Here is a 27,339-nt window from a genome sequence, read left to right on the forward strand (position 1 = left end):
ATATATATATATATATATATATATATATATGTATATCTGTATATATCCATTCCTATATATATATATATATATATATATGTATATCTGTATATATCCATACCTATATATATATATATGTATATCTGTATATATCCATACCTATATATATATATATGTATATCTGTATATATCCATACCTATATATATATATATGTATATCTGTATATATCCATACCTATATATATATATATATATATATATATATATATATATATATATATATATATATATATATATATATATATATATATATATATATATATATATATGTATATCTGTATATATCCATACCTATATATATATTCCAAAGTAAGAAAGCACTCAGTGAACTTCTTCAAGTAAAAGATAGCTTTTATTCCAATGTTTAAAATCTCATGACGTTTCAGGCACCAATCCGGTCCCTTTGTCAAATGTTACATTCAGGACAGATATACATATCATTCCCCACACTAAACACTCCTTATATACACATCTACATATCATTAAATTCAGATACTTAGCCCGTTTTACCAACGCCATGTACACCACCACCTCCCCAGTGTCACGATGATGTCATCCTGTGGGGCGGGGTCGACAATGACAGCTGTCAAAACACGGTATAGACATATAGCAATCTTAACTGAGTTTCAACACATTCATATAGCGGATACTGTACATCAATATGCAATCTAACATCTGTAAGTATAGAAGTTGGCTAAGACAAAAAACATTTATGATTAAAATATTTATAAAGTCTTAATGACTATTTACAACGTTACACATTATGAGACCCCTATATTACTTCAAACCTAATGAGGCATGGTAGAAACATAACTCAGAGGTATCCATAGTAGATTAATCTTCTTAGAATGACTCTTGCATATATTTAAAATCTATATAAACAGAGGTGTGACTTTTAGTCCCTTTACATTATAGACAAACTCTTATTAGGGAACACCTCTTATAGATATAAGTCATCACAGGAAACAACTTGGCTGATATGCCTTAGGACACAGTCTTATCTTCTCTCTTGGGAGGCTAGTTATAGAAAGGACTAAAATCCAGATGAGTGTTGAGTCCTCTTGGTATCATCATTTCCAATGTATAAATCCACTTTGTCTCCCTCCTAAAGAGAGCCTTAATTAATACATTTTTTTGTCTTAGCCCACTTCTATACTTACAGATGTTAGATTGTATAATGATGTGCAGTATCGCTATATGGATGGGTTGAACCACAGTTAAGATCGTAATATGTCTATACCGTGATTTGACAGCTGAAATTATTGGCCCCGCTCCCATGTGGGATTCACGGAATCAAGGATGACGTCATGGCGACACTGGGGAGGTGGTGGTGCACACGGCGGCAGCAAAACTGGCTAAGTATCTGTATTTAATGATTTGTAGATGTGTATATAAGGAGTGTTTGGTGTGGGGAATAATATGTATATCTGTCCTGAATATACCATTTGACAAAGAGACTGGACCGGTGCCTAAAACGTCATGAAATTTTAAAAATTGGAATAAAAGCTATCTTTTTCTTTCTTACCTTGGAATATATATATATATATATATATATATATATATATATATATAATATATAATATATATATATATATATATATATATATATATATATATATATATATATATATATATATATATATATACCGGTATGATCAATGCAAAAAAGTAAAAAGTAAGCAAACGTTGTAAACAATCTAGTGTTCTTGAAAAAGGCCCTACTCAAGGGTCGAAACGCGTAGACGATCCAGGAAGGATTGTAAGGCTCATATACTATCAGGAACACGGCAATTTGGGTAAGCCCACTACCAATAGATCTTATCCCATAGGCCTTTTTGTGAGTGTATTCTCTTGTTTTTTCCTTAGGATATCGATTATATCATTAGGATATCATTATACACCAGAACATTGGATCATCACCAATACACGATTATTTCATTGATTCAGGATTTTTAGACTTTTTTCTTATTTGGACTCACTTTGGGGACATTGTTCAATTAATTGTTTGTTTACCTATATGGTCAAATATTTGTTTATTTGATTGGTGTATTGTTTATTATTAGTTTTTTCAGATTCATTTGTTATCATGGTTTATTGCACAGTACCCTAAGCTAAGGGCTTATCATTTAATCACTGTGTTATTTAACCACTGTGGCAATTTTTTCACAACACTAGATTGTTTACAACGTTTGCTTATTTTTTACTTTTTTGCATTGATCATACCGGTATTTGATCTTTTATACACCTTCACGGTATTTTTTCACACATATATTTTTTCACACTTTTTTCACAATTTTTAGATGGTTGTGGATTGCAGTTTCCATCATTCTTTACCCTCACCTTACACTTGTGAATATCTGATTTCAATGTTTCTATCTGTTATTCTCGCTCCCAGTTTTGGGTTATCACATTAGTGCCTGATTCATATGTACTATATAATATGATTCATATGTATTATACAATATGTTAAATTGGTTAACTTCTTTGATAAGCAAGAGGATTACCCACTATTAGTAAGTTTTGATATATTAATAGACATTTGTCTAGGTGATTTTTATTTTTATCGTAATATTTTTATTGTATTAATTATACTTTAAGTATTGATGTCTGATAGTCAATAGGCTTTTTTAATAGTTTTTATGTATTAATGATTTCATGTATATTTGAATAAAACACTTAAAATTATACCCTTTGTTGATAAAAAAATATTTGAACACACCTTTAGGATACTAGTGGTGGTGTAGGTATATTAACCTGTTGTTTGCCTTAGCCTTTGGCGCTCCTATACAAACAATTCACATTGGACCTATTAGGGGGTCTGTTTATAGTGTAGCAGGCAAACTAATCCAGGCGCTAGTTGCTCACCCTCGAATTTGCAGGTGCACTCCCTATAACTTATTTAGCAACGGCCAGGGTGCTGCGTACAAAACATACAAATATCCTTTAATGCCCTTCAGAAGAAAAAACGCTGCACTTACCGGTCTTGAGAATGATACATTTGTTAAAGTCTGCAAATGTTCCCTCAACATTTGCAGACTTTGACACTACCCATTGAAAAAGGTACCAGCTTGGTACCGAAACGTCTGGGGGTTTTCATGTGACTATGAACTGATGAGATTTTGAATAAAATGTATCATTCTCAAGACTGGTGAGTGCAGTGTTTTTTCTTCTGAAGAGGATTAAAGGATATTTGTATATTTATTTTTATATATATATATATATATATATTTTTTATATATATATATATATATATATATATATATATATATATATATATATATATATATATATATATATATATATATATATATAAAATTATATATAGGTATAAATATATACATATACAGTATATATACAGTATATAGGAAAATATATTTAAAAATACTTAAAACACACATACACACACACTGAGTGCTTTCTTACTTTGGCATATTGTACTATTTTTTTAGCACCTTGGCAATTGTAACCTATGAGGAGTGCATACTTTACTGAAGATAAATATATATATATATATATATATATATATATATATATATATATATATATATATATATATATATATATATATATATATATATATATATATACACACTGGGGCAAAAAAGTATTTAGTCAGCCACCAATTGTGCAAGTTCTCCCACTTAAGAAAATGAGAGAGGCCTGTAATTTTCATCATAGGTATACCTCAACTATGAGAGACAAAATGTGGAAACAAATCCAGACAATCACATTGTCTGATTTGGAAAGAATTTATTTGGTGGGAAAAGGTATTTGGTCACCTACAAACAAGCAAGATTTCTGGCTCTCACAGACCTGTATCTTCTTCTTTAAGAGGCTCCTCTGTCCTCCACTCATTACCTGTAATAATGGCACCTGTTTGAACTTGTTATCAGTATAAAATACACCTGTCCACAACCTCAAACAGTCACACTCCAAACTCCACTATGGTGAAGACCAAAGAGCTGTCGAAGGACACCAGAAACAAAATTGTAGACCTGCACCAGGCTGGGAAGACTAAATCTGCAATAGGCAAGCAGCTTGGTGTGAAGAAATCAACTGTGGGAGCAATAATTAGAAAATGGAAGACATACAAGACCACTGATAATCTCCCTCAATCTGGGGCTCCACGCAAGATCTCACCCCGTGGGGTCAAACTGATCACAAGAATGCTGAGCAAACATCCCAGAACCACACGGGGGACCTAGTGAATGACCTGCAGAGAGCTGGGACCAACGTAACAAAGGCTACCATCAGTAACACACTACGCCGCCAGGGACTCAGATCCTGCAGTGCCAGACGTGTCCCCCTGCTTAAGCCAGTACATGTCCGGGCCCGTCTGAAGTATGCTAGAGAGCATTTGGATGATCCAGAAGCGGATTGGGAGAATGTCATATGGTCAGATGAAACCAAAGTAGAACTGTTTGGTAGAAACAGAACTCGTCGTGTTTGGAGGAGAGAGAATGCTGAGTTGCAACCAAAGAACACCATACCTACTGTGAAGCATGGGGGTGGCAACATCATGCTTTGGGGCTGTTTCTCTGCAAAGGGAACAGGACGACTGATCCGTGTACATGAAAGAATGAATGGGGCCATGTATCGTGAGATTTTGAGTGCAAACCTCCTTCCATCAGCAAGGGCATGGAAGATGAAACGTAGTTTTGTCTTTCAGCATGACAATGATCCCAAACACACCACCCGGGCAACAAAGGAGTGGCTTCGTAAAAAGCATTTCAAGGTCCTGGAGTGGCCTAGCCAGTCTCCAGATCTCAACCCCATAGAAAACCTTTGGAGGCAGTTGAAAGTCAGTGTTGCCCAGCAACAGCCCCAAAACATCACTGCTCTAGAGGAGATCTGCAGGCAGGAATGGGCCAACATACCAGCAACAGTGTGTGACAATCTTGTGAAGACTTACAGAAAACGTTTGACCTCTGTCATTGCCAACAAAGGATATATAACAAAGTATTGAGATGAACTTTTGATATTTTCCACAATAATTTCAAATAAATTCTTTCCAAATCAGACAATGTGATTGTCTGGATTTGTTTCCACATTTTGTCTCTCATAGTTGAGGTATACCTATGATGAAAATTACAGGCCTCTCTCATCTTCTTAAGTGGGAAAACTTGCACAATTGGTGGCTGAATAAATACTTTTTTGCCATATATATATATATATATATATATTGTAACAAAATACCATCATATAGATATAGAAATATATATTTATGAATAAATAGAAAATATTCTGTTATGTAAAGAACATTGGCATGTGAAATATTAATATTTTTTTGTCAGGTTAGCTCATTTGTGAATATGGGATCAGGTTTGCATGCGAGTAAGATGTTTTTCCCCACTTTTTTGCTCAATTGACTTCTAAGGGGGAATTGCGTGCACAATATTCTTTTTACGCATGTCAAGTTAGCATGCGAGCAAAAACAGTTTACTTTCAACTTGTAATACAAGAGCACCCCGACGTGAGAAAAAAAGCTTATTTCTAGGCAGTTAAGGCTTGAGTGGGATTGGTAAATAATGCTCCACTTGTAATCTGGACCTTAATCCCAGTGATAGCAAAAACGCTAAAAATACTTTTTTTTTTTTTTCTTCTCTCCTCCCTCTCTTGCACTGCGGTCCCTCCCAGCCCCCCTCCTTTTTCATTGCTTGCTGGCTCTTTTAAATACACCCCTAACTATAATCTAATACTTTATGAATACACATTTTTATAATTATATAGTAAGATAATGCAAAAACTCAAGATAATTTCATGGAACGTTGGTGGGATAACATCCCCTATTAAAAGGAAGGCTATAATAAAATATTTGAAAACATTAGGAACAGATATTGCCTTAATTCAGGAGACCCATTTAAAGGAGATTGAAAATATGAAATTAAAGTGTAACTGGGTAGGTGAAATTATTGCAACTGATTGCAAAACAAGGAAAAGAGGAGTAGCTATACTTATCAATAAAAACTTAAATTATAGAATTGTGGAAAAAAAAGTAGAAGAGAATGAGCGCATAGTTATTATTAAAGTAAAAATTAATTATGAAGTTTTTACAATTTGCAACGTATATGGACCTAATGAGTATAATAAAAAATTTTGGGATGAACTTCAGTGTAAATTACTGGAATATTTAGACACAAAAATAATTTTAGGGGGTGATTTTAATATGGTCCCTAGAATGCAAATAGACAGATTCCAGCTTGGAAATAAGAAGGATCCAGGAAGGAATTCTCGTAGAGAGACTAAGATTTTCAAAGATATATTTGCCAACATTGGCTTATGTGATCTATGGAGATATAGGAACCCAGGAGTCCGGAATTACACTTGTATCTCAAAAACCCATAGATCCTATTCAAGGATAGATTACTTATTAGTTTCAAAAAGCTTAACACCATTAGTCACAGATACATCTATATACCCTATAACAATATCTGACCATGCACCGATAGGTTTAATATATGGATCTCGAATTAAAAAGGGGAATAATTTTTTCTTCCCTAAATATTGGGCAGAAAATACAGAATTCTTTAATTTTTTAAGGAATAAATTAGAGGGTTTTAGGATTACTAATAGCCAACATATAGGGGAACCAATACTTTACTGGGAAACTGCAAAAGCAGTTTTAAAATCAGAGATGATCACATTTATGGCTTATAAAAAAAAGAAACTAGGTAAATGCGAAATACAGCTATTAAATACAGTAAATAATACTTACAATCAATATCTTAGAGATGCTTCTATAGAAAACTGGAACAAATATATTTGGGCTAATAACCAACGGAATTTATTTTTAATGCAAAAGTATAAGCAAGAGGAGATAAAAGCTAAAAGTAGATTTCAAAGGTTCGGCAATAAGTCAGGTAGATATTTGGCAGGTCTAAATAAAATACACAAGAAAAGAACAGTCATAGCCAATATCAAAAGAGACGATATTAATATATCTTCCCAAGAGGAGATTTTAAAAGCCTTTAAAGAATATTACTCAGATATATATAGAACGCACGGAATAAATCAGGAAAGAAAGAGGAAGTTTTGGGAGGAAGTCAAAGTTCCCCAAATCCCGATAGATCAATTGGAATGGCTGAACCGGCCAATCGAGTTAGAGGAAATAATTGGGAAGATAAAATCGCTATCAGTAAATAAAGCTAGCGGTCCGGATAATCTCCCAAATGAATTCTATAGATTAATGAATAAAGAAATAGCACCAATATTGGAAAGAGTTCCCTTCAGGAACCTAGGTTAAATAGATTTATGGACTCTACCACTATAATTTTACTTAAACCAGGGAAAGATTCTCAAGATATGGCATCCTATAGACCAATCTCATTATTAAACTCGGATTTAAAGATATTAACAAGTATTATAGCTGAAAGGTTACAAAAAGTGATCCCGATTTTAATACATCCAGATCAGTCAGGATTCATTAATGGTAGATCATCCTTCTATAATATCAGAAGAGTTACAAACGTTATCACATATGTATGGGCTAATAAAGATACATTTTTTAAAAAAGGAGAGGATTTATTACTATTAACGTTGGATGCACAAAAAGCATTTGATTCGGTAGAATGGGATCATCTCTTTCAGACCTTGAGGATGTTTGGGTTGAAAGGTAATGTTTTTGAATGTATTAAAAATGTATACTCCTCTCCAAAAACTGCCTTCTGCATAAATGGACAACAATCAGATTTCATAGAAATGTTCAGAGGCACTAGACAGGGGTGTCCTCTCTCACCAATTTTATTTGATCTAGCCTTGGAGCCATTAATGATACAAGTGGTATAAGTTAAACTATGAACCCTTATTTTTTAAAATCATAGAGGAAATTAAAAGATGGTCACATCTACCTATAACCCTAGCGGGGAAAATTAATATGTTTGAGATGATAACAACACCTAAAATTTTATATGTTATCCAAAATTTACCACTAAAAATTAAAAACAAAGATTTATTACGAATCAAAAAAGCCGTAACTCCACTTTGTTAGAAAGATAAAAAAGCTAGAATATCATATGCAAAACTATCTATTGCAAACGAATGGGGCGGAATGGGGCTACCTCACTTAATCTTATATAACCAGGTGTTTTTTGCTAAAATAGTATTAGCTTGGATTTCCAACAACAATAAATTTGTAGATTTAGACCTAGAAGAGAATATAGTAAAACCATTTAGCCTAAAATCCCTAATACACGTAGATTACAATAAGCTACCAGATAGGATTAAAAAATTGGATAACATTACAAATTTAATTATAGCCTGGCAAAAACTATGTAAAATCTTGAAAATAGATTTTCACTTTTCAAATTTTTTACCTTTAAGAGGGAATCCTGAGGTAATGTTGAATGCTGAAGTATGTCAAAAATGGCAGGAAAGAGGCCTTACCTATTTATACCAGTTAATCGATAACCAGAAGAAATGTATTTGGGACTTTAAATATTTGAAAGATATGTTTGGATGGGAGAACTCACATTTTTATATATACCTACAGTTAAGACATTATTGTAATTCATTAGGAAGGGTGATTTACATGAAAGATAATTGGGATAAGCTGACTCCCATAATGAATCTCTTCACCCAAGGAAGTACTAGATGCTCAGTATTATACAATAAATTTAATGACCAAATTAGGATGAAATATATATATGAATCAATCAATAAATGGTTAAGAATCTCCCCAGAGCTCGAAATAACTAAGGAGGATATAAGAGGAAGCATGAATAGATCAAGAAAAGCTACCCTATTATCTAGTTGGAGAGAGTCACAAGTTAAAATATTGCACCACGTATACTTAACCCCTTATGTTATGGCGAAGTGGGGCAATTCACAAAATAGCTGTTGTAAGCGATGTAGATATGTAAACGCAGATATAGTACATTGTATGTACTCATGCCCTAAAATTAAAACTTTTTGGTTAAAAATCACTTATTGGTTGAAAAAGAAATGTAAGATTAGTCTAGACATTACCCTGAAAGAAGTTCTTTTTTTAGTAGAAGGTTCAACTCACGGGTCAAATACTCGTTTCTTAAATACTATAATATTAATCGTAAGAAATATGATATTAAGTGAATGGAATTCCAAAAAGAGTTTAAGCATAAAGGTTTTCTTAAGGCGAATACAGCAGCAATTGACTTATGAACAATTTGACACAGACAATCAGTCCGAAAAACAAATTGCAAAATTCATGCTTAAATGGGAACTATATATAAGATCACTAGATCGGGCAATGCAACAAATAATTATTAAACCATTTGAAAATTCGATATATATTCAAGAGGAACAACTTAGGGGGAGCTGGAGAGTGTAGGGTAAGAGCGGGATGGAGCGTGAGAGGTTTAAGGTCAAAATTATTATTATATATATATTTTTTTTTTTCTTTGTGGTTTTATTTTGTTTTATTGTTCTATCTCCTTAGAGTTAGTAAGGTGTATGTACTAATAGACAATACAATGAGCTAAAAGAAGAGAAAGGGGGAAAGGAAGAAAGAAGGTTAAAAGATAGATAAGGGAAGGGGGAAAAAACGAGAGTAAAGACTACATTAGTATATATTGAATATATTGTGTTAAATATTTATATAATATATACGGATATAAGAAGGAAAACAATGTTTATATGTTATTTAATAGTAGAAATATTATATCAATTGGATTTGTGAAATTGCAACTAGAGTCATTTTCAAGAAGATGATATTGTAATTGTAATAGTTAGCAATACGCTTTTTTTTTCACATTATATGTACATGATATAATATATGATTATCTCAATAAAAAAAAATTGAAAAGAAAAAAAAAAAAAAAAAACTGTGCAAGTTTTCTCTGAAATTCATGGTAGCAAAGGGGTTAAGTGTTAAGTTCAAGAGCAACCCAAAGTACTGGAAAATGTTGTGATGGTAGAGACATGAGGGCATATTTATCAAGCTCCATATGGAGCTTGAAGCCCTGTGAAGCCCTGTGAAGGCCCTGTGAAGTCCTGTGAAGTCCTGTGAAGGCCCTGTGAAGGCCCTGTGAAGCCCTGTAAAGCCCTGTGAAGGCACTGTGAAGGCCCTGTGAAGCCCTGTGAAGGCCCTGTGAAGCCCTGTGAAGGCCCTGTGAAGCCCTGTGAAGGCCCTGTGAAGTCCTGTGAAGGCCCTGTGAAGCCCTGTGAAGCCCTGTGAAGGCCCTGTGAAGTCCTGTGAAGGCCCTGTGAAGGCCCTGTGAAGGCCCTGTGAAGCCCTGTGAAGGCCCTGTGAAGCCCTGTGAAGGCCCTGTGAAGCCCTGTGAAGCCCCGTGAAGGCCCTGTGAAGCCCTGTGAAGGCCCTGTGAAGCCCTGTGAAGGCCTTGTGAAGCCCTGTGAAGGCCCTGTGAAGCCCTGTGAAGCCCCGTGAAGGCCCTGTGAAGCCCTGTGAAGGCCCTGTGAAGCCCTGTGAAGGCCTTGTGAAGCCCTGTGAAGGCCCTGTGAAGCCCTGTGAAGGCCCTGTGAAGTCCTGTGAAGGCCCTGTGAAGCCCTGTGAAGCCCTGTGAAGGCCCTGTGAAGCCCTGTGAAGGCTTGCCGGAAACAGAAGCTATGAAGCAGCAATCCAAAGACCGCTGCTCCATAACCTGTCCGCCTGCTCTGAGACGGCAGACAGAAATCAACCCGATGAAATACAATCGGGTTGATTGACACCCCCTGCCAGCGGCCGATTGGCCGCAAATATGCAGGGGACGGTATTGCACCAGCAGTTCACCAGAACTGCTGGTGCAATAGTAAATGCCGAGAGTGTATGCTGTCAGCATTTATCGATGTGCGGCGGACATGATCCGCAATATCGGATCATGTCCGCTTGCACCATCATAAATTGGCCCCCTGATGTGAAGTGTTAATACTTGAAAATATACATAACAAAAAATATGTAAAATATATACAAATAAAGATTCCCTTCATATTTATACATATTAAATGAGAAACTCCACTATTTGACCTTTGGCTTAGAGCTTGAGCAATAGGACTTTAGCATTTCCCATAAGAGCATATATGTTGTGAAGGATTTAGCGCACCTGTGCTATCCAACATGGAGAAGTTAAAGCACAGTCTTTCATTCAAGCACTAAAATATTTCTTTCACTTTGTAATTGGAGGGCAAAACAAAATGCTCTATTGACTTTAAGCAATGTTAGGGCACAATAACACTAATACTTTTGCAATCCGCTTGTGATCTGGTCCACTGTTTATTGGCAGATTGTTTATATAGGAATATTTTCTTGTGATTAATAGAATTTGCATACAAAAGGTTTTATTCAAATGATTGGCTATCACTGAACTATACAGAGCTCTCAGTTTATACAGGGCTAAAGTGAATTGAGTTAGGGCACTATAAGCACTCAATCACACTGGTTAGGAAATGTGTTTTTATAATAGAAATCAACACGTCCAAGAAGCACATAGAAAAATAACTTACTTTGATTCTTTTGAACCATGACTATTTTCAGCTCTTTAGCAATCTCTACAGCCATATTAGACCTAAAAAAAAAAGATAAATTGTTATTAATAAAAAATTTGTATTGATTTTTAAAAGTGCATATTTTAGATAGCAATTTAAGAAATTGCTTCAATAAAACTACTGGAAATAAAATATATATACAGAGAGAACAGAAGCACAGCAGTACATGATAGAGCAAATGCTTTCAGCAGAAATGTTTAACCCTTTGATTGCAAAGGATGACATATTGACCCTCATGTACTAAGGGAGGAACATATATTGTTCCCAGATAGGGAACCTTTCCACTAATCTTTGCAGTGAGCATGCAGCAAATCATCAGTGTTTATTTATTGCACAGTCGCATCTTGATTAAGAGCAGGATCTTTAACCCCCTTCACCCAAAAATAATTATATATACACATTTTGCAGTATTATGCTTATCGAACCGCACAACGTATATATACACATCTGAGCTTCAGGAAGCTCCAGCAGTCTTGGCTGTTAAGTTACAGCCAAGAGCTGGAATTCCTGAAGCTCCAGGCATCAGCCCACATATGGAACCAGAGCACAACTGGTGCTCTAGTTACATATGAGGGCAATGTGCCTGATTATTACAGATGGTGACACTGGGAGGTGTGGGCGGGAGGTGGGTAAGCGGCCCAGCAGCAGAGGGGAAGGGAGGGGGAGAGATTGAGAGGGCCTTATGCTACAGAATAAAAATAAAGGGACAAGGAAGGATGGGGCAACTACACAACAGAAAAGGGGTGTGGAGGGGTCACTAACTGCTGATTGCAGGAGGTGGGGAGGCAATGGGACCACTACACTACAGAAAAAAATAAAAAATGAAAAAAAGACTTTAAAAAAGGGGTTTTATAGGTACTGGCAGACAGCTGCCATTACCTAAGATGGGAGCAACAGTTAGAGGGGGGAGTTTTAGAGAGCTGTTTGGGAAGGGTCAGTGAGGTTGGAGGGTAAGGGGGTATCCTACCCTGCAGGAAAAAAAAAAGAATTTAAGAAAAAAAAAAGCCTTACATTTTTAAATTGGCAGACTGTCAGCCAGTACTTACGATGGTGGTGACAAGTGGGAGAGGGAAGTGAGCTGTTTGGGAGGGATCAGGTAGGGATCAGGGGGTGGGAAGTGTCAGGTTCGATAGTAATCTCTACACTAAAGCTAAAATGAACCTTACAAGCTACCTAATTAACCCCATTCACTGCCGGGATAAATAGAAGTGTGGTGCGCAGCTGCAATTAGCGGCCTTACCAAAAAACAATGGCAAAGCCATATATGTCTGCTATTTCTGAACAAAGGGGATTCCAGAGACATTTTTACAATCATGTGTGCCAAGATAACTGCACAATCAATATATACATAACTTCAGTGAGAAACCCACACACAAAGTTTGTGGAAAAAAAATAAAAAAAAATATTTTAACGATTTTGGTGGTAAAAGGGTGGCATGAAATATACCAAAATGGGCCTAGATCAATATCTTGGGTTGCCTAGTTAAAAAATATATATAGTTTTGACAGATAAATAAATAAAAAAAAACAAGCCTTCTGTTTAAATGGAGTGATAGCAAAAATGCTAAATGTTCTCTGGTATTCTGGACAAGTTTTTCTCTGAAGATGCTAAAACCAGGCCCAGACTGAGTGTCGGGCATACCGGGCAAATGCCCGGTGGGCCGCACTGTAGTTTAGCTCTGCCCATGACGATCGCATTATTTTACGTTATCTTTATGTTTATGCTGCTTGAAACATATAGTAACAGCCGGTGGCCACACACTATCTGGTGGTATCAGGTGACTGACTTACTGAGGGACACTGACACACAGCACGCAGCTGCACTACTGTAGTGGCCAGCTGACTGGGCTGTGGCTCTTTTTTTTCTGACACCGCTGTAGACTCGCAGACCGGCACACATAATCATGTGAGGGGCTTCTGTGCGGGGGCACACATAGTCCTAAGAGTTAAGAGGGGCTTTTGTGGGGGGCACACACGGTCATGTGAAGGGCTTTTGAACAGGGGCAAGGGGTCATGAGAGGGGGCTTTTGCAGAGGATCATGGTCCTGTGAGGGTCTTCTACAGAGGAAACATGGTCCTGTGAGGGGCTGGTGAGTATGCACTAGCAATCGATATAGCGGGGTGATGGATGGCATTGGTAGTGCCAGCACTTAGCATTTAGCACTGTTGTTCCTTGCAGCACGATGATATCTAGGCTAGTAGCACTGTGTGTCTGTTACTGCAATTGTTCCAACTTCCTGAGCCTCAGCAGCTCCCACATACAAACAGCAGTCGCCAGCCACTTGGGAATGACATCACTAGAGCTAAGCACAGCCTCTGCGTCACCATGATGGGGAAGGATGAACTCTCACTGGAAGGATCCAATGTAATGCAACTAGATCGGAAACTAGAAGAAAATCAGTCAGTGTCAGTGTGAAAAGCGGTCCAGTGTTGTGTCGAAACTGGTGATTGTCAAAACTGGTGATCGGCAATTTCAGTAACTCCACACACTAATGTAAACACTGCACTTTATATAGTAAATAATACACTTCTAAATACACTGCTTCTCGGTATAAACAGCTAACAGCTAAATAATGTAAGCACTGCACTTTATATAGTAAATAATACACTTCTAAATACACTGCTTCTCGGTATAAACAGCTAACAGCTAAATAATGTAAGCACTGCACTTTATATAGTAAATAATACACTTCTAAATACACTGCTTCTCGGTATAAACAGCTAACAGCTAAATAATGTAAGCACTGCACTTTATATAGTAAATAATACACTTCTAAATACACTGCTTCTCGGTATAAACAGCTAACAGCTAAATAATGTAAGCACTGCACTTTATATAGTAAATAATACACTTCTAAATACACTGCTTCTCGGTATAAACAGCTAACAGCTAAATAATGTAAGCACTGCACTTTATATAGTAAATAATACACTTCTAAATACACTGCTTCTCCGTATAAACAGCTAACAGCTAAATAATGTAAGCACTGCACTTTATATAGTAAATAATACACTTCTAAATACACTGCTTCTCCGTATAAACAGCTAACAGCTAAATAATGTAAGCACTGCACTTTATATAGTAAATAATACACTTCTAAAAACACTGCTTCTCGGTATAAACAGCTAACAGCTAAATAATGTAAGCACTGCACTTTATATAGTAAATAATACACTTCTAAATACACTGCTTCTCGGTATAAACAGCTAACAGCTAAATAATGTAAGCACTGCACTTTATATAGTAAATAATCAACTTCTAAATTCACTGCTTCTCCGTATAAACAGCTAACAGCTAAATAATGTAAACACTGCATTTTTTATAGTAAATAATACACTTCTAAATACACTGCTTCTCCGTATAAACAGCTAACAGCTAAATAATGTAAGCACTGCACTTTATATAGTAAATAATACACTTCTAAAAACACTGCTTCTCCGTATAAACAGCTAACAGCTAAATAATGTAAGCACTGCACTTTATATAGTAAATAATCAACTTCTAAAAACACTGCTTCTCGGTATAAACAGCTAACAGCTAAATAATGTAAGCACTGCACTTTATATAGTAAATAATACACTTCTAAATACACTGCTTCTCGGTATAAACAGCTAACAGCTAAATAATGTAAGCACTGCACTTTATATAGTAAATAATACACTTCTAAATACACTGCTTCTCGGTATAAACAGCTAACAGCTAAATAATGTAAGCACTGCACTTTGTATAGTAAATAATCAACTTCTAAATGCACTGCCTCTCCGTATAAACAGCTTACAGCTTTGAGAGGCAGTGTATTTAGAAGTTTATTATTTACTATATAAAGTGCAGTGTTTAGATTATTTAGGTGTTAGATGTTCCTACTGAGAGGAAATGCATTTAGAAGTTTATTATTTACTATATAAAGTGCAGTGTTTAGATTATTTAGGTATTAGATGCTGCTACTGAGAGGCAGTGTATTTAGAAGTTTATTATTTACTATATAAAATGCAGTGTTTACATTATTTAGGTGTTAGATGTTCCTACTGAGAGGCAGTATATTTAGAAGTTTATTATTTACTATATAAAGTGCAGTGTTTAGATTATTTAGGTATTAGATGTTCCTACTGAGAGGAAATGCATTTAGAAGTTTATTATTTACTATATAAAGTGCAGTGTTTAGATTATTTAGGTGTTAGATGTTCCTACTGAGAGGCAGTGTATTTAGAAGTTTATTATTTACTATATAAAGTGCAGTGTTTAGATTATTTAGGTGTTAGATGTTCCTACTGAGAGGCAGTGTATTTAGAAGTTTATTATTTACTATATAAAGTGCAGTGTTTAGATTATTTAGGTGTTAGATGTTCCTACTGAGAGGCAGTGTATTTAGAAGTTTATTATTTACTATATAAAGTGCAGTGTTTACATAAGTGGGCAGAGTTATGGAAATTGACGATCACCAGTTTCGACATTGTGGAGAGAAGGTGAGTTTGAGTGAAGACAAGGAAGTTGGTTTCTTATTCAAGCTGTTTCTTATTCGTTAAATTCTGACTGCTTTAAATTGACTTTAAATAACAATATGATTCATATAATGTAGTTACACAGAGGTGAATTCCCTTTATACAACAAATTTATATACAAACTGGAAAAAAGGGTATACATTGGCAACAATACAAATATTACAATTTTTAATAAACAACTGATATTTTCAAAGGGTTAATGACCATTGGGCCACTGATTTTACCATTAATATTTGTAGGGTAGATCTCCCTCCATGACATGGAATTGTTTTTAACCTGGCCAAATGGTGTTTTGGGCACAGAAATGAATGCCAATCCTGGCATAGGTGCTGTAATTCCCATTTTTGAATACTCCAACTTGCTTTGACATATATTGATTTTATGCTTTTGAGAAAGGCTTGCTTTGCCGAAACGCGTTGAGCAATATTTTAATAAAATCTGAAGCTGCATCTGAAGATACCCTTGTGATGGTTTTATTAAAAGGCTGATTTTAAACTGAAATCCTGTGAGTATGTGTCAGGGTGCTGATTACCTTTCTCAGCTGCACTTGTAATATGAGTTGGATTCTCAGCTGCGGAACTGGTACTGAAGTGTATCACAGTGTATTCAGGCTGTAACATACGGGAAGGTAACAGCAAGGAATATGTTGTGATATTAATATATTAAATTACTACTATTCCCCAATGTTATGTTTTAGCACAATTGGGAAAAATATAGCAGCAGCAAAATAAACATAAGGAATAACTCTCCTAAGAATAACTCTAATGTAGTCTAACATAAAACTAACAGCTAAATGAAAATAGGAACGGATACCTGTTTCTTCACAGGAGTAAGTATACAACTAAAGTAAAACTTGCACTGAACACAAGAGTCTCTGCACTCTAAGAGGAGTGAATAAAGTGTAGCAGGAATTGCGCAGACAGCGCATATGGTAGTAGCGGTTCGTTACTGAATCTGTGAGCCGTTACCTGTTACGTCACAGGTGGGCGTGTTGGAGTGCCGTGTAGCAGCGAGTAAAATAGAATCCGGTAAGGATGTTGGTTTGAAGCTGAAATCCGTATGAGGTATGGAGGTTGGTGCAAGAGAGTCACTCAAATATTTGTGGAAAGTAAAGCGTTTGCCACAATGTTTCAGTTGATGAGCTGAGTTAGAAGTTGTGACGTTGTAGTACTTTGCAGTAGTAGATAAAAGGCAGAATCCAAGAGAAGTGATTTCCAGTATCAGTGAGTAGAAAGTAGATGGAAATCCGTTGTTGAATCCTTAGCATCAGGATATATTGGAAATTTTGTTTGGCAGTTTAGCTTGTATTGAAATCAGGAAACAGACAGGAACTGCAGGGAGGTGAGACATGCAGGTCTGCACACAAAATACTAAGCACCTGTCTGCACTAAACTGACAGGCTTTATAGGGAAAGTGGGTGGAGTGTAGTAAAGGTGATTTCCTGACATCACCCACTCCTCAAAGAAGCGCTCCCAGAGCTTGAGGTCTCGGTCTATCCGGATGTCTATGGTGAAATAGAGATACAAGAGCCGGAGCATGAAGATGGGTAGAGGGCTCCCAGGAATCTTCATCCGAAGAATAACCCTTCCAACGGATAAGATATTCGAGAACGCCACCCCGGTGACGGGAATCAAGAATCAATTTCACCTCATACTCCTCTGAGTCAGGAAATTGGGAGGATGGAGGCATGACAAGATGGGTACCACTACCTCGTGAAGCTGGCTTCAGTAGGGAGACATGAAAACTGGGGTGTATACGCAAAGTAGCAGGTAAGTCCAGTGTTACTACATTGGGGTTTATAACCCTAGTGACAGGAAAAGGACCAATGTATAATTTACCCAGTTTCTTGGTAGGAACACGAAGCTTGAGATTTTTCGTAGATAGCCAGACAAGGTCTCCCACAGCATAAGATGGGGGAGTACGGCGCCTTAGATCGTAATGATGCTTCTGAGACTTTTGGGCATGGAGGATGTTCTCCCGAATGGTCCGGAAAGTTTCCAGCAGGGAGTTGGATAGATCATCAACTTTGGGTGAATTGGGAACAGACCCAGGTGAAATATGGATAGTGGGATGGTACCCGTAATTGGCGAAGAAAGGTGTCATCTTCGTAGTTGAATTGAGAGAGTCGTTGAATGCGAATTTGGCCATAGGTAGGAAACGGACCCAGTTGTCTTGATGTTGCGAACAGTATGCTCGTAAAAACTGTTCAAGCCACTGGTTTGCACGCTCCGTTTGGCCGTTGGTTTGAGGGTGGAAAGAAGTGCTGTACCGATGATCTATTTGGAGAAGAAAAGAGAGTTGTTTCCAAAATTTTGAAGTAAATTGTGTTCCGCGATCAGATGTCAGGATACGAGGAACACCATGTAAGCGGACTACGTTCTGTAGGAATAAGTCTGCCGTTTCCGAAGATGAAGGTACCTTATGGAAAGGGATAAAGTGTGCCATCTTGGTGAACAAGTCTATAGCAACCAATATGGTATTTTGTTTAGATGAAAGTGGAAGATCGACGATGAAATCCAAGCCTACATGTTGCCACGGTTTGTCTTGGACTTTTATGGGCATAAGGAAACCATATGGTGGTTTATTCTCTGATTTTGTTGTTATACAGACCACACAATTTTTTATGTATTCAGAGACAGACAGGGTTAAGTCGGGCCACCAATAACATCTTGAAATCTTTTCTGCAGTTCTGGTAATGCCTTGATGACCTGAAGTAGGGGGAATGTGGTGGCGTTGGATGATGGTTTGTCTGAGAGAAGGAGGTATATACAGTCTTTTGTCATGATAGTAGAGACCATCTGAACCTTTAGTGAGCTTGTCGAGTGGTAATTGTATGTCAGACAACAAGGAATCTCGTAACTGGTTTGGAAGCGGATCAGAAAAACTAATGAAACGTTCAGTGGGTATGATCTGCTTTATGGAAGTAGGAGAAGGAGGAGTGTCCACCATCCTGGAGAGAGCATCAGCTTTATGGTTTTTGTTTGCTGGTTTGTAGACTATGTTGAAATTAAAGCGTGTGAAATACAAATACCACCGGATTTGTCGAGAGGATAGGGTTTTATTCGTTTGTAAGAATTCAAGGTTTTTATGATCAGTAAATATGGTTATTGGTTTCTCAGTGCCTTCTAGGAGATGCCTCCAATGTTCTAATGCGCGTTTGATAGCAAGAAGCTCCTTCTCTCCTATTGGGTAATTGCGTTCAGCAGGTAACATGAGCTTCGAATAATACGCAACTGGATGAATGGGTCCGGAGGAAGTGGGTCTCTGGGAGAGGACGGCGCCTATAGCGAAATCTGAGGAGTCAACCTCGAGGATGTATGGTAAGGACGGATCAGGAAAGGCTAGGATTGGGGCAGTGGTGAAACGGTGCTTTAAGTTGTTGAAAGCTTCTGTAGCCTGAGGTGTCCATTGAAAAGGAGTATTAGTAGCAGTGAGACGTGACAGAGGTTTGGCAATTTGTGAGAAATTTTTTATGAACTTCCTGTAATAATTTGCGAAACCTAGGAAGCGTTGTACCCCTTTTCTAGTTTTAGGTCTGATCCAGTCCCTAACAGTTTGAACTTTAGTGTCTTCCATCTTAATTCCATCAGGACTAATGTGGTACCCGAGATATGAGAGCTCTGTGGTATGGAAGGTACATTTCTCCAATTTTGCAAATAGATGGTGTTCTCTCAATCTCTCAAGAACCTTCCTGACGTGTAAAACATGCTCTTGTTCTGAGTTGGAAAAAACAAGAATATCATCAAGATAAATTACAAGGCATGTGTCTAGAAGATCTCTGAAAACGTCATTGACGAAGTGCTGAAAAGTAGCAGGGGCATTGCAAAGCCCGAAAGGCATAACGAGATACTCAAAATGCCCGTATCTTGAGCGGAAAGCTGTTAGCCACTCGTCCCCCTTTCTGATTCGGACAAGGTTGTATGCCCTGCGTAAATCAAGTTTTGTGAAGATCTTTGCCTGATAGAGCCTTTCAATAAGTTCAGGGATGAGGGGTAATGGGTAACGGTTTTTTATGGTTCTCTTGTTCAATTCACGGTAATCTATTATTGGTCTGAGGCTGGAATCCTTATTTTTGACGAAGAATATTCCGGCCCCAGCAGGAGAGGTGGAGGGACGAATGAAACCCTTCCGTAAGTTCTCATCGATGTAAGCCTTCAGATGTTCTAACTCAGGTTGGCTGAGAGGGTAAAGGTGTCCATATGGTATTGTAGCACCTGGTTGTAATTCAATAGGACAGTCGTACTCACGGTGTGGTGGTAAAGTCTCTGCCTGTTTTTTACTGAACACATCAGCGAAATCTGAGTATTGTTGAGGAAGAGTTGGTGGAGCTTCTGAGAGTTGTAAACAGCAATTTGTCTGAAGGTGGCAGTGTTGTTTGCAATAAGGGGAAGAGAAGGTAAGTTGTAAGCTAACCCAATTAATCTGGGGCTGGTGTCTTTGGAGCCACTGTAAGCCGAGAACAGCTGGGAATAGAGGAGAAGGAGGGACGTCAAATGATAAACATTCAGAGTGTCCATCGGTAGTAGCGACAAGTATGGGGAGTGTTTGATGTGTAATAGGACCAGAAGAGATGGTAGAGCCATCAATAACTCGAATGGAGACAGGGTTAGGTTTGCTAATCAGTGGAATTTTATTTCTTTTAACCAACTCCTTATCTATATAGTTGCAATATGCACCAGAGTCGATGATGGCTTCAAGGTTGCAGGTTTTGTCTACTCCCCACTGTAAAAGTAAAGAAAGATTACAGTAAGTAGGTTGAATTCCAGTGACATGAGAAGAGAAGAAATGGAACTTACTTTTCTTAGACTTGAGCAGAATATCACAGTCCTGTATGGTATGAGCAGGGTTAGCACAGTACATACACAGTTGTAGGTTTCTACGTCTAGCTCTTTCGGTAGGTGAAAGTGGACCACGAATCACACCAATCTCCATTGGTTCAGTTTGTTGTTTGGGTGGCGTGGTGTTTGAGACTCTGTGTGTGGTAGAGGGAAAAGGGTCAGACTGAGCTCTTTCCTGTCTTCTTTCTCTGAGCCTTCTATCTATTTGTATGGCGAGTTTCATGAGGGCTTCAAGTGTTGAGAGAAGGTCAATTCGAGCCAGTTCGTCTTTCAACTGGTCTGAGAGACCAAGCCGGAACTGGTTTCTGAGAGCCACTGTATTCCACTGGGAATCAGTTGCAAACTGCTTGAACTCAGTTATATACTCTTCCACGGCCCTACGGCCTTGTTTTCGGCACCTTATCTTAGTTTCAGCGGTGAGCTGTACGTCAGTATCTTGATACAACTTGTCCATAGTGGTGTAGAAATCATCCAGAGATGATAGGATGGGATTATTGCTCTCATAGGAGGTATCGGCCCAAACCCTGGGTTCACCTCTCAGGAAAGAGATGATTGTGAGAACCTTAATGCGGTCATTATTGTAGGTTTTGGGTTTGAGGTTGAATAGTAAATTACAAGCATTTTTGAATTGCCGATACTGTTTTCGGTTGCCTGAGAAAAGATCTGGTAGTGAGACCTGCGGTTCAGGTGTGGAGTCAGCCAGTGGTGATTTGGACATAGAGTCCTTTATTATTCCTCGTAAAGTCTGATTCTCCATCTGTAGTTCGCGTAAGCCATGACTTAACTGGTCGACTCTCTGTGATAAATTGTAGACAATCTGAGGGAGTTCCGCTGGATCCATTTTGTGGCTTAGTATTATGTCAGGGTGCTGATTACCTTTCTCAGCTGCACTTGTAATATGAGTTGGATTCTCAGCTGCGGAACTGGTACTGAAGTGTATCACAGTATATTCAGGCTGTAACATACGGGAAGGTAACAGCAAGGAATATGTTGTGATATTAATATATTAAATTGCTACTATTCCCCAATGTTATGTTTTAGCACAATTGGGAAAAATATAGCAGCAGCAAAATAAACATAAGGAATAACTCTCCTAAGAATAACTCTAATGTAGTCTAACATAAAACTAACAGCTAAATGAAAATAGGAACGGATACCTGTTTCTTCACAGGAGTAAGTATACAACTAAAGTAAAACTTGCACTGAACACAAGAGTCTCTGCACTCTAAGAGGAGTGAATAAAGTGTAGCAGGAATTGCGCAGACAGCGCATATGGTAGTAGCGGTTCGTTACTGAATCTGTGAGCCGTTACCTGTTACGTCACAGGTGGGCGTGTTGGAGTGCCGTGTAGCGGCGAGTAAAATAGAATCCGGTAAGGATGTTTGTTTGAAGCTGAAATCCGTATGAGGTATGGAGGTTGGTGCAAGAGAGTCACTCAAATATTTGTGGAAAGTAAAGCGTTTGCCACAATGTTTCAGTTGATGAGCTGAGTTAGAAGTTGTGACGTTGTAGTACTTTGCAGTAGTAGATAAAAGGCAGAATCCAAGAGAAGTGATTTCCAGTATCAGTGAGTAGAAAGTAGATGGAAATCCGTTGTTGAATCCTTAGCATCAGGATATATTGGAAATTTGGTTTGGCGGTTTAGCTTGTTATGAAATCAGGAAACAGACAGGAACTGCAGGGAGGTGAGACATGCAGGTCTGCACACAAAATACTAAGCACCTGTCTGCACTAAACTGACAGGCTTTATAGGGAAAGTGGGTGGAGTGTAGTAAAGGTGATTTCCTGACAGTATGACCTGTTTGTGCGCCTACCATTCCATTTGAAACGTGCTACACTATTGTGAGCTTTTGTATCTTGGAGGTGAAAGAAGGCAGGTTTCACAGGAAAAGAGCAGCTTGCATCCCCTGAGGTGATACTGTGCCACCACATGCAATTGTTTATAGCCTGGCCCAATGGTGTTTTGGGTGCATAAATGAATGCCAATCCAGGCATAGATGCTGCAATTCCCATTCTTGAATAAGTAACTGATATTTTCAAAGAGTTAATAACCATTGGGGAACTGATTTCACTATGAAAATACACACAGTAGATCCCCCTTCATGAGATGAAATTGTTTTTAGCCTGGCCCAATGTTGTTTTGGGCACAGAAATTGATGCCAACCCTTGCATAGGTGCTTTAATTCCCATTTTTTGATAAGTAACTGATATTCTCAAAGGGTTAATGATCATTGGTCCACTGATTGTACTGTTAATATATGTAGGGTAGACCCCCCTCCATGACATGAAATTGTTTTTAGCCTGGCCCAATAGTGTTTTGGGCACAGCAATTGATGCCAACCCTGATATAGGTGCTGCAATTCTCATTTTTGAATAAGTAACTGATATTTTCAAAGGGTTAATGACCATTGGGCCACTTTTTTTACTGTTAATATATGTAGGGTAGTTCCCCCTCCATGACATGTAATTGTTTTTAGCCTGGCCCAATGGTGTTTTTGGCACAGAATTTTATGCCAACCCTGCATCACCCGGGATGTATCCATAAAATTTATCTAAACCTGATATCCTTTTTACTGATTAATGGGTCTTTATCTCCCAAAATTATAATAGGGAGAGGTACCAGACAGGGATTTCCATTATCACCTCTTCTTTTTAATATTGCTCTGGAGTCTCTAGCCATTCGATTAAGGGATATCTTACCAGGAATTGGCTTCGGATCTCAACAATTGAAAACATTATTGTATGCAGATGACCGGTTACTTTTTCTTCTTAATAATACTTCTCTATCTATTCCATCCTTATTGCAGTGTCTAGATGATTTTAGCTCTTTCTCAGGTTACAAGGTCAATCTAAAAAAAAAGTGAACTTATGTGGGTTAGTAAATCTCCATCATACTCTACAATGTATCCATTTAGAGTGGTGGAAGCTATAAAATATTTAGGCATAGAATTGCATAAGAATCCTAAAAACTGGTACAAAGCAAATTGTGTACCTTTATTTCTTAAGATCAAGGCAGACTTGGAACACTGGGCTTCCTTCCCGTTATCTATTACAGCACGGGTCAATTTAATCAAGAAAATTATATTTCCCCGGATACTCTATCCTCTTCAAAATGTACCTCTTTTTATTAAATAGGGATATAAGGCAGCTCCTCTCATGCTTTTCAAAATTTATATGGAAGGATAAGAAAGCGCTTATTTCTATTAATAGGTTAATGCAAAAATGTGAAATAGAGGGCTTCGCTCTACCGAATCTGAGGCTGTATAATTGGGCAGAAATGGTTAAAATAGCTTTAGACTGGATCACAGAGTCCAATATTGTTTCTTCGGTAGATATTGAATCCTATTTATTTACCTGTATTCTCTAAAGGCTATATTGCATTGTTCGTATCAGGATTTACCACCTAATGTTGCTTCACTTATTTCAATTAAAAACATTGTTTTAGCTTGGCATAAATTTTGTGCAGTATTAGAGGTGGATTATTCTTTTTCAGAATTTCGGCCTTTAATGGGCAATCCTCAATTCCCCCCAGAAAATAATCAAAAAGTTTTTAATGCTGGTCTAAAAAAGGGCTTAAATTTGTTAGACAAATTTTTGATGGAAATCGACAAATTCGTTCTTTTGAGGCATTAGTACAACTTTATGATCTTTCTCAATTGAACCAGTTTCCGTATAGGCAGGTACAACATTATATTTTTCCCAAAAATGGGAGGTTTTTACTCTGATCGCACGATCTGATATCAAAATTTGTATTCAGAAATTTAGAGCTGGAAAAGCCTCTATTTCGCTGATATATGATATTATGCTTACCAAACAAAGCTAACTATATCTTGATAGGTTGTGTAATTTTTGCATACCTTCCTTTCCCACAATAGGTACGGATAAAAATAAACAAATCTTTATGGCTCTTACAAAAGGCAAAATTTTAATGAGCTGGAAGGAATCACATATAAAACTTATTAATAACTATTACTTGTTAATATCGACTTCCAGTTGAGGCGGAGCTCCTGCAACACGCTATGTTTGTTTGGCAGCGAACACAAGAGCAGTTTGACCAGCTGCCCCACGCTAAAGGCCCACTGGCCTTGCTTCTAACGAGGGCTGACTTGGGCAGTGGAAGTCGCAAATAGTGGTTCATGCAACGGCTATTGCCATACTCTCACCTACTGTGGCTTGACCAGGAGCTAAAGAGAGGATGCAGCTCCGAGGGGCACTGGAAAGCTGAGGAGTCAAATGGACCAGTAAAAGCTTGAAAACTACAGAGGAGGTAGACTGGATCAGACAAACGACAATCTCCAGGAGCCAAGCTGCCTGCTAGTAGGTGGGAGTGTAACGGGTGCGGAGGGATCTGGGTCTGCTGCTCCTACCTCACGACTGAAAACTGAAACGGTTGGTAGGCAACCATCCAAAGATTCTCCCTTTGCTGAACAGCAGATTCCTCAGAGTGCCAGTACATTGGAACAGAGACGGCTCCCACGGCAAGATACGGTTTGAAATATAACTTTTCCTAACTTTGCATAATTAAGGCACTCTCTTAATACGAGACTGTTTATATATATATATTCTTTCTCTGCTTAACCTTGTTTCTGAACCCCTTACAGGATTTTGTCCCTAGTAGCGTGGGCAAGTTCATAAGTGGCAGTTTTTTATTTTTAGTAGGGTAAAAGCTTTATAATCCCTGAGGTATAAAGGGGAAGAGAAGAGGAGAAGAAAAGGGGAAAAAGGAAGAAAAAAGGAAAAGAAAAAAAAGGGGGCCTTAAGTTTGGATGCACTTTTTTTTTTCATCAAAGAGTGGCCGAAATTCTTTTCTTCATAAAAGTTGAAATACATATCATTTTGGCCAGCTTACAAATAATAGAATTCCTGTACAGCAAAATAAAAGAATATTCATATATGCAGCATTAAAGGAACATAAAATAACTTTTAACTCTATATGGCCCATAGATAATTAGAGGAATTTTCTCTTTATTAATATTTTGTTGCTTACTACTAGTTACTGAGGACATTCTGTATATGAATATGAACTCTCATCTGATTATTTAAAGCAGTAAATGTGTTGATATACAGAACTATAACTGGGACTTTATAGCATAAAGGATGGAAAAAATATCTTTAGATGTAAACTGCATAATTGAATATAGTAGTTTGTAAATACTGTTATAGACCTCAGATTATTATTGTTTAACTGACTATAAGGCCTTATATAAGGCAATTCATCTAAGGCTTATTTTTCTGATTCTGGGTTAATTAACTAGGCCATCATTAGATGTGATATAAGTGTAGAAACTCCTAATATGAATCAGGTTTTAGTCTCAGCAAATTAATGTCACCCTGTTTAGGCAGATGGTAAGAGGGAAATTATTTTTTTCTCCCTCCCTGATAAAAAGAATTGCTCTTGCTTTTATCTATAGTGGTTGAAATATTATTGGTTTCAACATTATTACTTGATTCAATACAATTAAGATTTTCTGTCTTGTGGAAACTAACTGAGGCATTGGTATATAGGGCTATACAGACGATTTTCTTGTTATTGAAATAAATGTAACATTTCTCAGTTACTTAACGCCCCCTAGTATAAAAAATAGAGTATCAAGGTCGTATGTTAAAAAGTATATGTACTGTTAAAATGGATCACTTGTAAAAAGGATATTTAGAGGTGTTTAAAATGCAAACTGTGATACTGTGGAAATAATAGAGCAATACCCTTAGAACAGGGGAAAGCTTACTAGAATGGTAAAAGTATCCCAAACCAAAGTTCTGCTCCTCGGACCCAATAAATCCGCATGGGACAACTCCTGGTGGCCCACAGCCCTCGGCCACCCTCCAACCCCAACCGACCACGCACAAAATCTAGGCTTCATCCAGGACTCCTCACTCTCCATGGACTGACAAATCAATGCCATCACCTCAACATGCTTCCACATTCTCCACCTGCTACAAAAAATCTTCAAGTGGATCCCTAACGAAACCAAGAAAACAGTCACCCACGCCCTCGTCTGCAGATGGTTAGACTCTGGCAATGCACTCTATGCCGGCTCCACCATCAAACAACAAAAGAGACTCCAACGTATCCAGAACGCCTCAGCCAGACTCATCCTTGACATCCCTGTCCAATGCCACATCACCGAACACCTAAGGAACATTCACTGGCTCCCCATCAACAAGAGAATCACCTTCAAGCTCCTTACCCACGCGTTCAAGGCCCTACATAATATCAGACCCGAATACCTCAACCACCGCGTAAATTTCAACACCCCCGCCAGACAACTCCAATCGGCCGACCAAGCACTTGCAGTCATCCCCCGCATCAGCAAATCCACAGCAGGCAGAAGATCCTTCTCCCACATGGCAGCAAAGACATGGAACACCCTCAAAACCTGGCTCTTCGACTGAATGCCCATTCCCTCCCCCCCCCCCCCTTCTCCTATTGTCAGGGTTTTTTTCCATTTTGTGTTTGCCATGTGCTGCTGGCAGCCATTTTACTCACCTCTCTTCCTGACTATGGTGCA

At 37.8% G+C, this 27,339-nt stretch overlaps 1 protein-coding gene across 1 annotated transcript in view; it reads right to left on the reverse strand.

Annotated features, from left to right (window-relative positions):
* Positions 1-27,339, reverse strand: part of LOC128639049 (NXPE family member 1-like) — a 141,849-nt gene that overhangs the window by 15,912 nt on the left and 98,598 nt on the right. Inside the window, exons 4-6 of the mRNA XM_053691190.1 lie at positions 11,452-11,513; positions 9,909-10,576; positions 9,044-9,068 (exon numbers count right to left, since the gene is read on the reverse strand). Coding sequence (XP_053547165.1) covers positions 9,044-9,068; positions 9,909-10,576; positions 11,452-11,513 — 755 coding nt within the window. The remainder of the gene's footprint in view (positions 1-9,043; positions 9,069-9,908; positions 10,577-11,451; positions 11,514-27,339) is intronic.

Source organism: Bombina bombina, chromosome 8 (assembly GCF_027579735.1).
Source record: "Bombina bombina isolate aBomBom1 chromosome 8, aBomBom1.pri, whole genome shotgun sequence".
NCBI classification, from domain to species: Eukaryota; Metazoa; Chordata; class Amphibia; order Anura; family Bombinatoridae; genus Bombina; species Bombina bombina.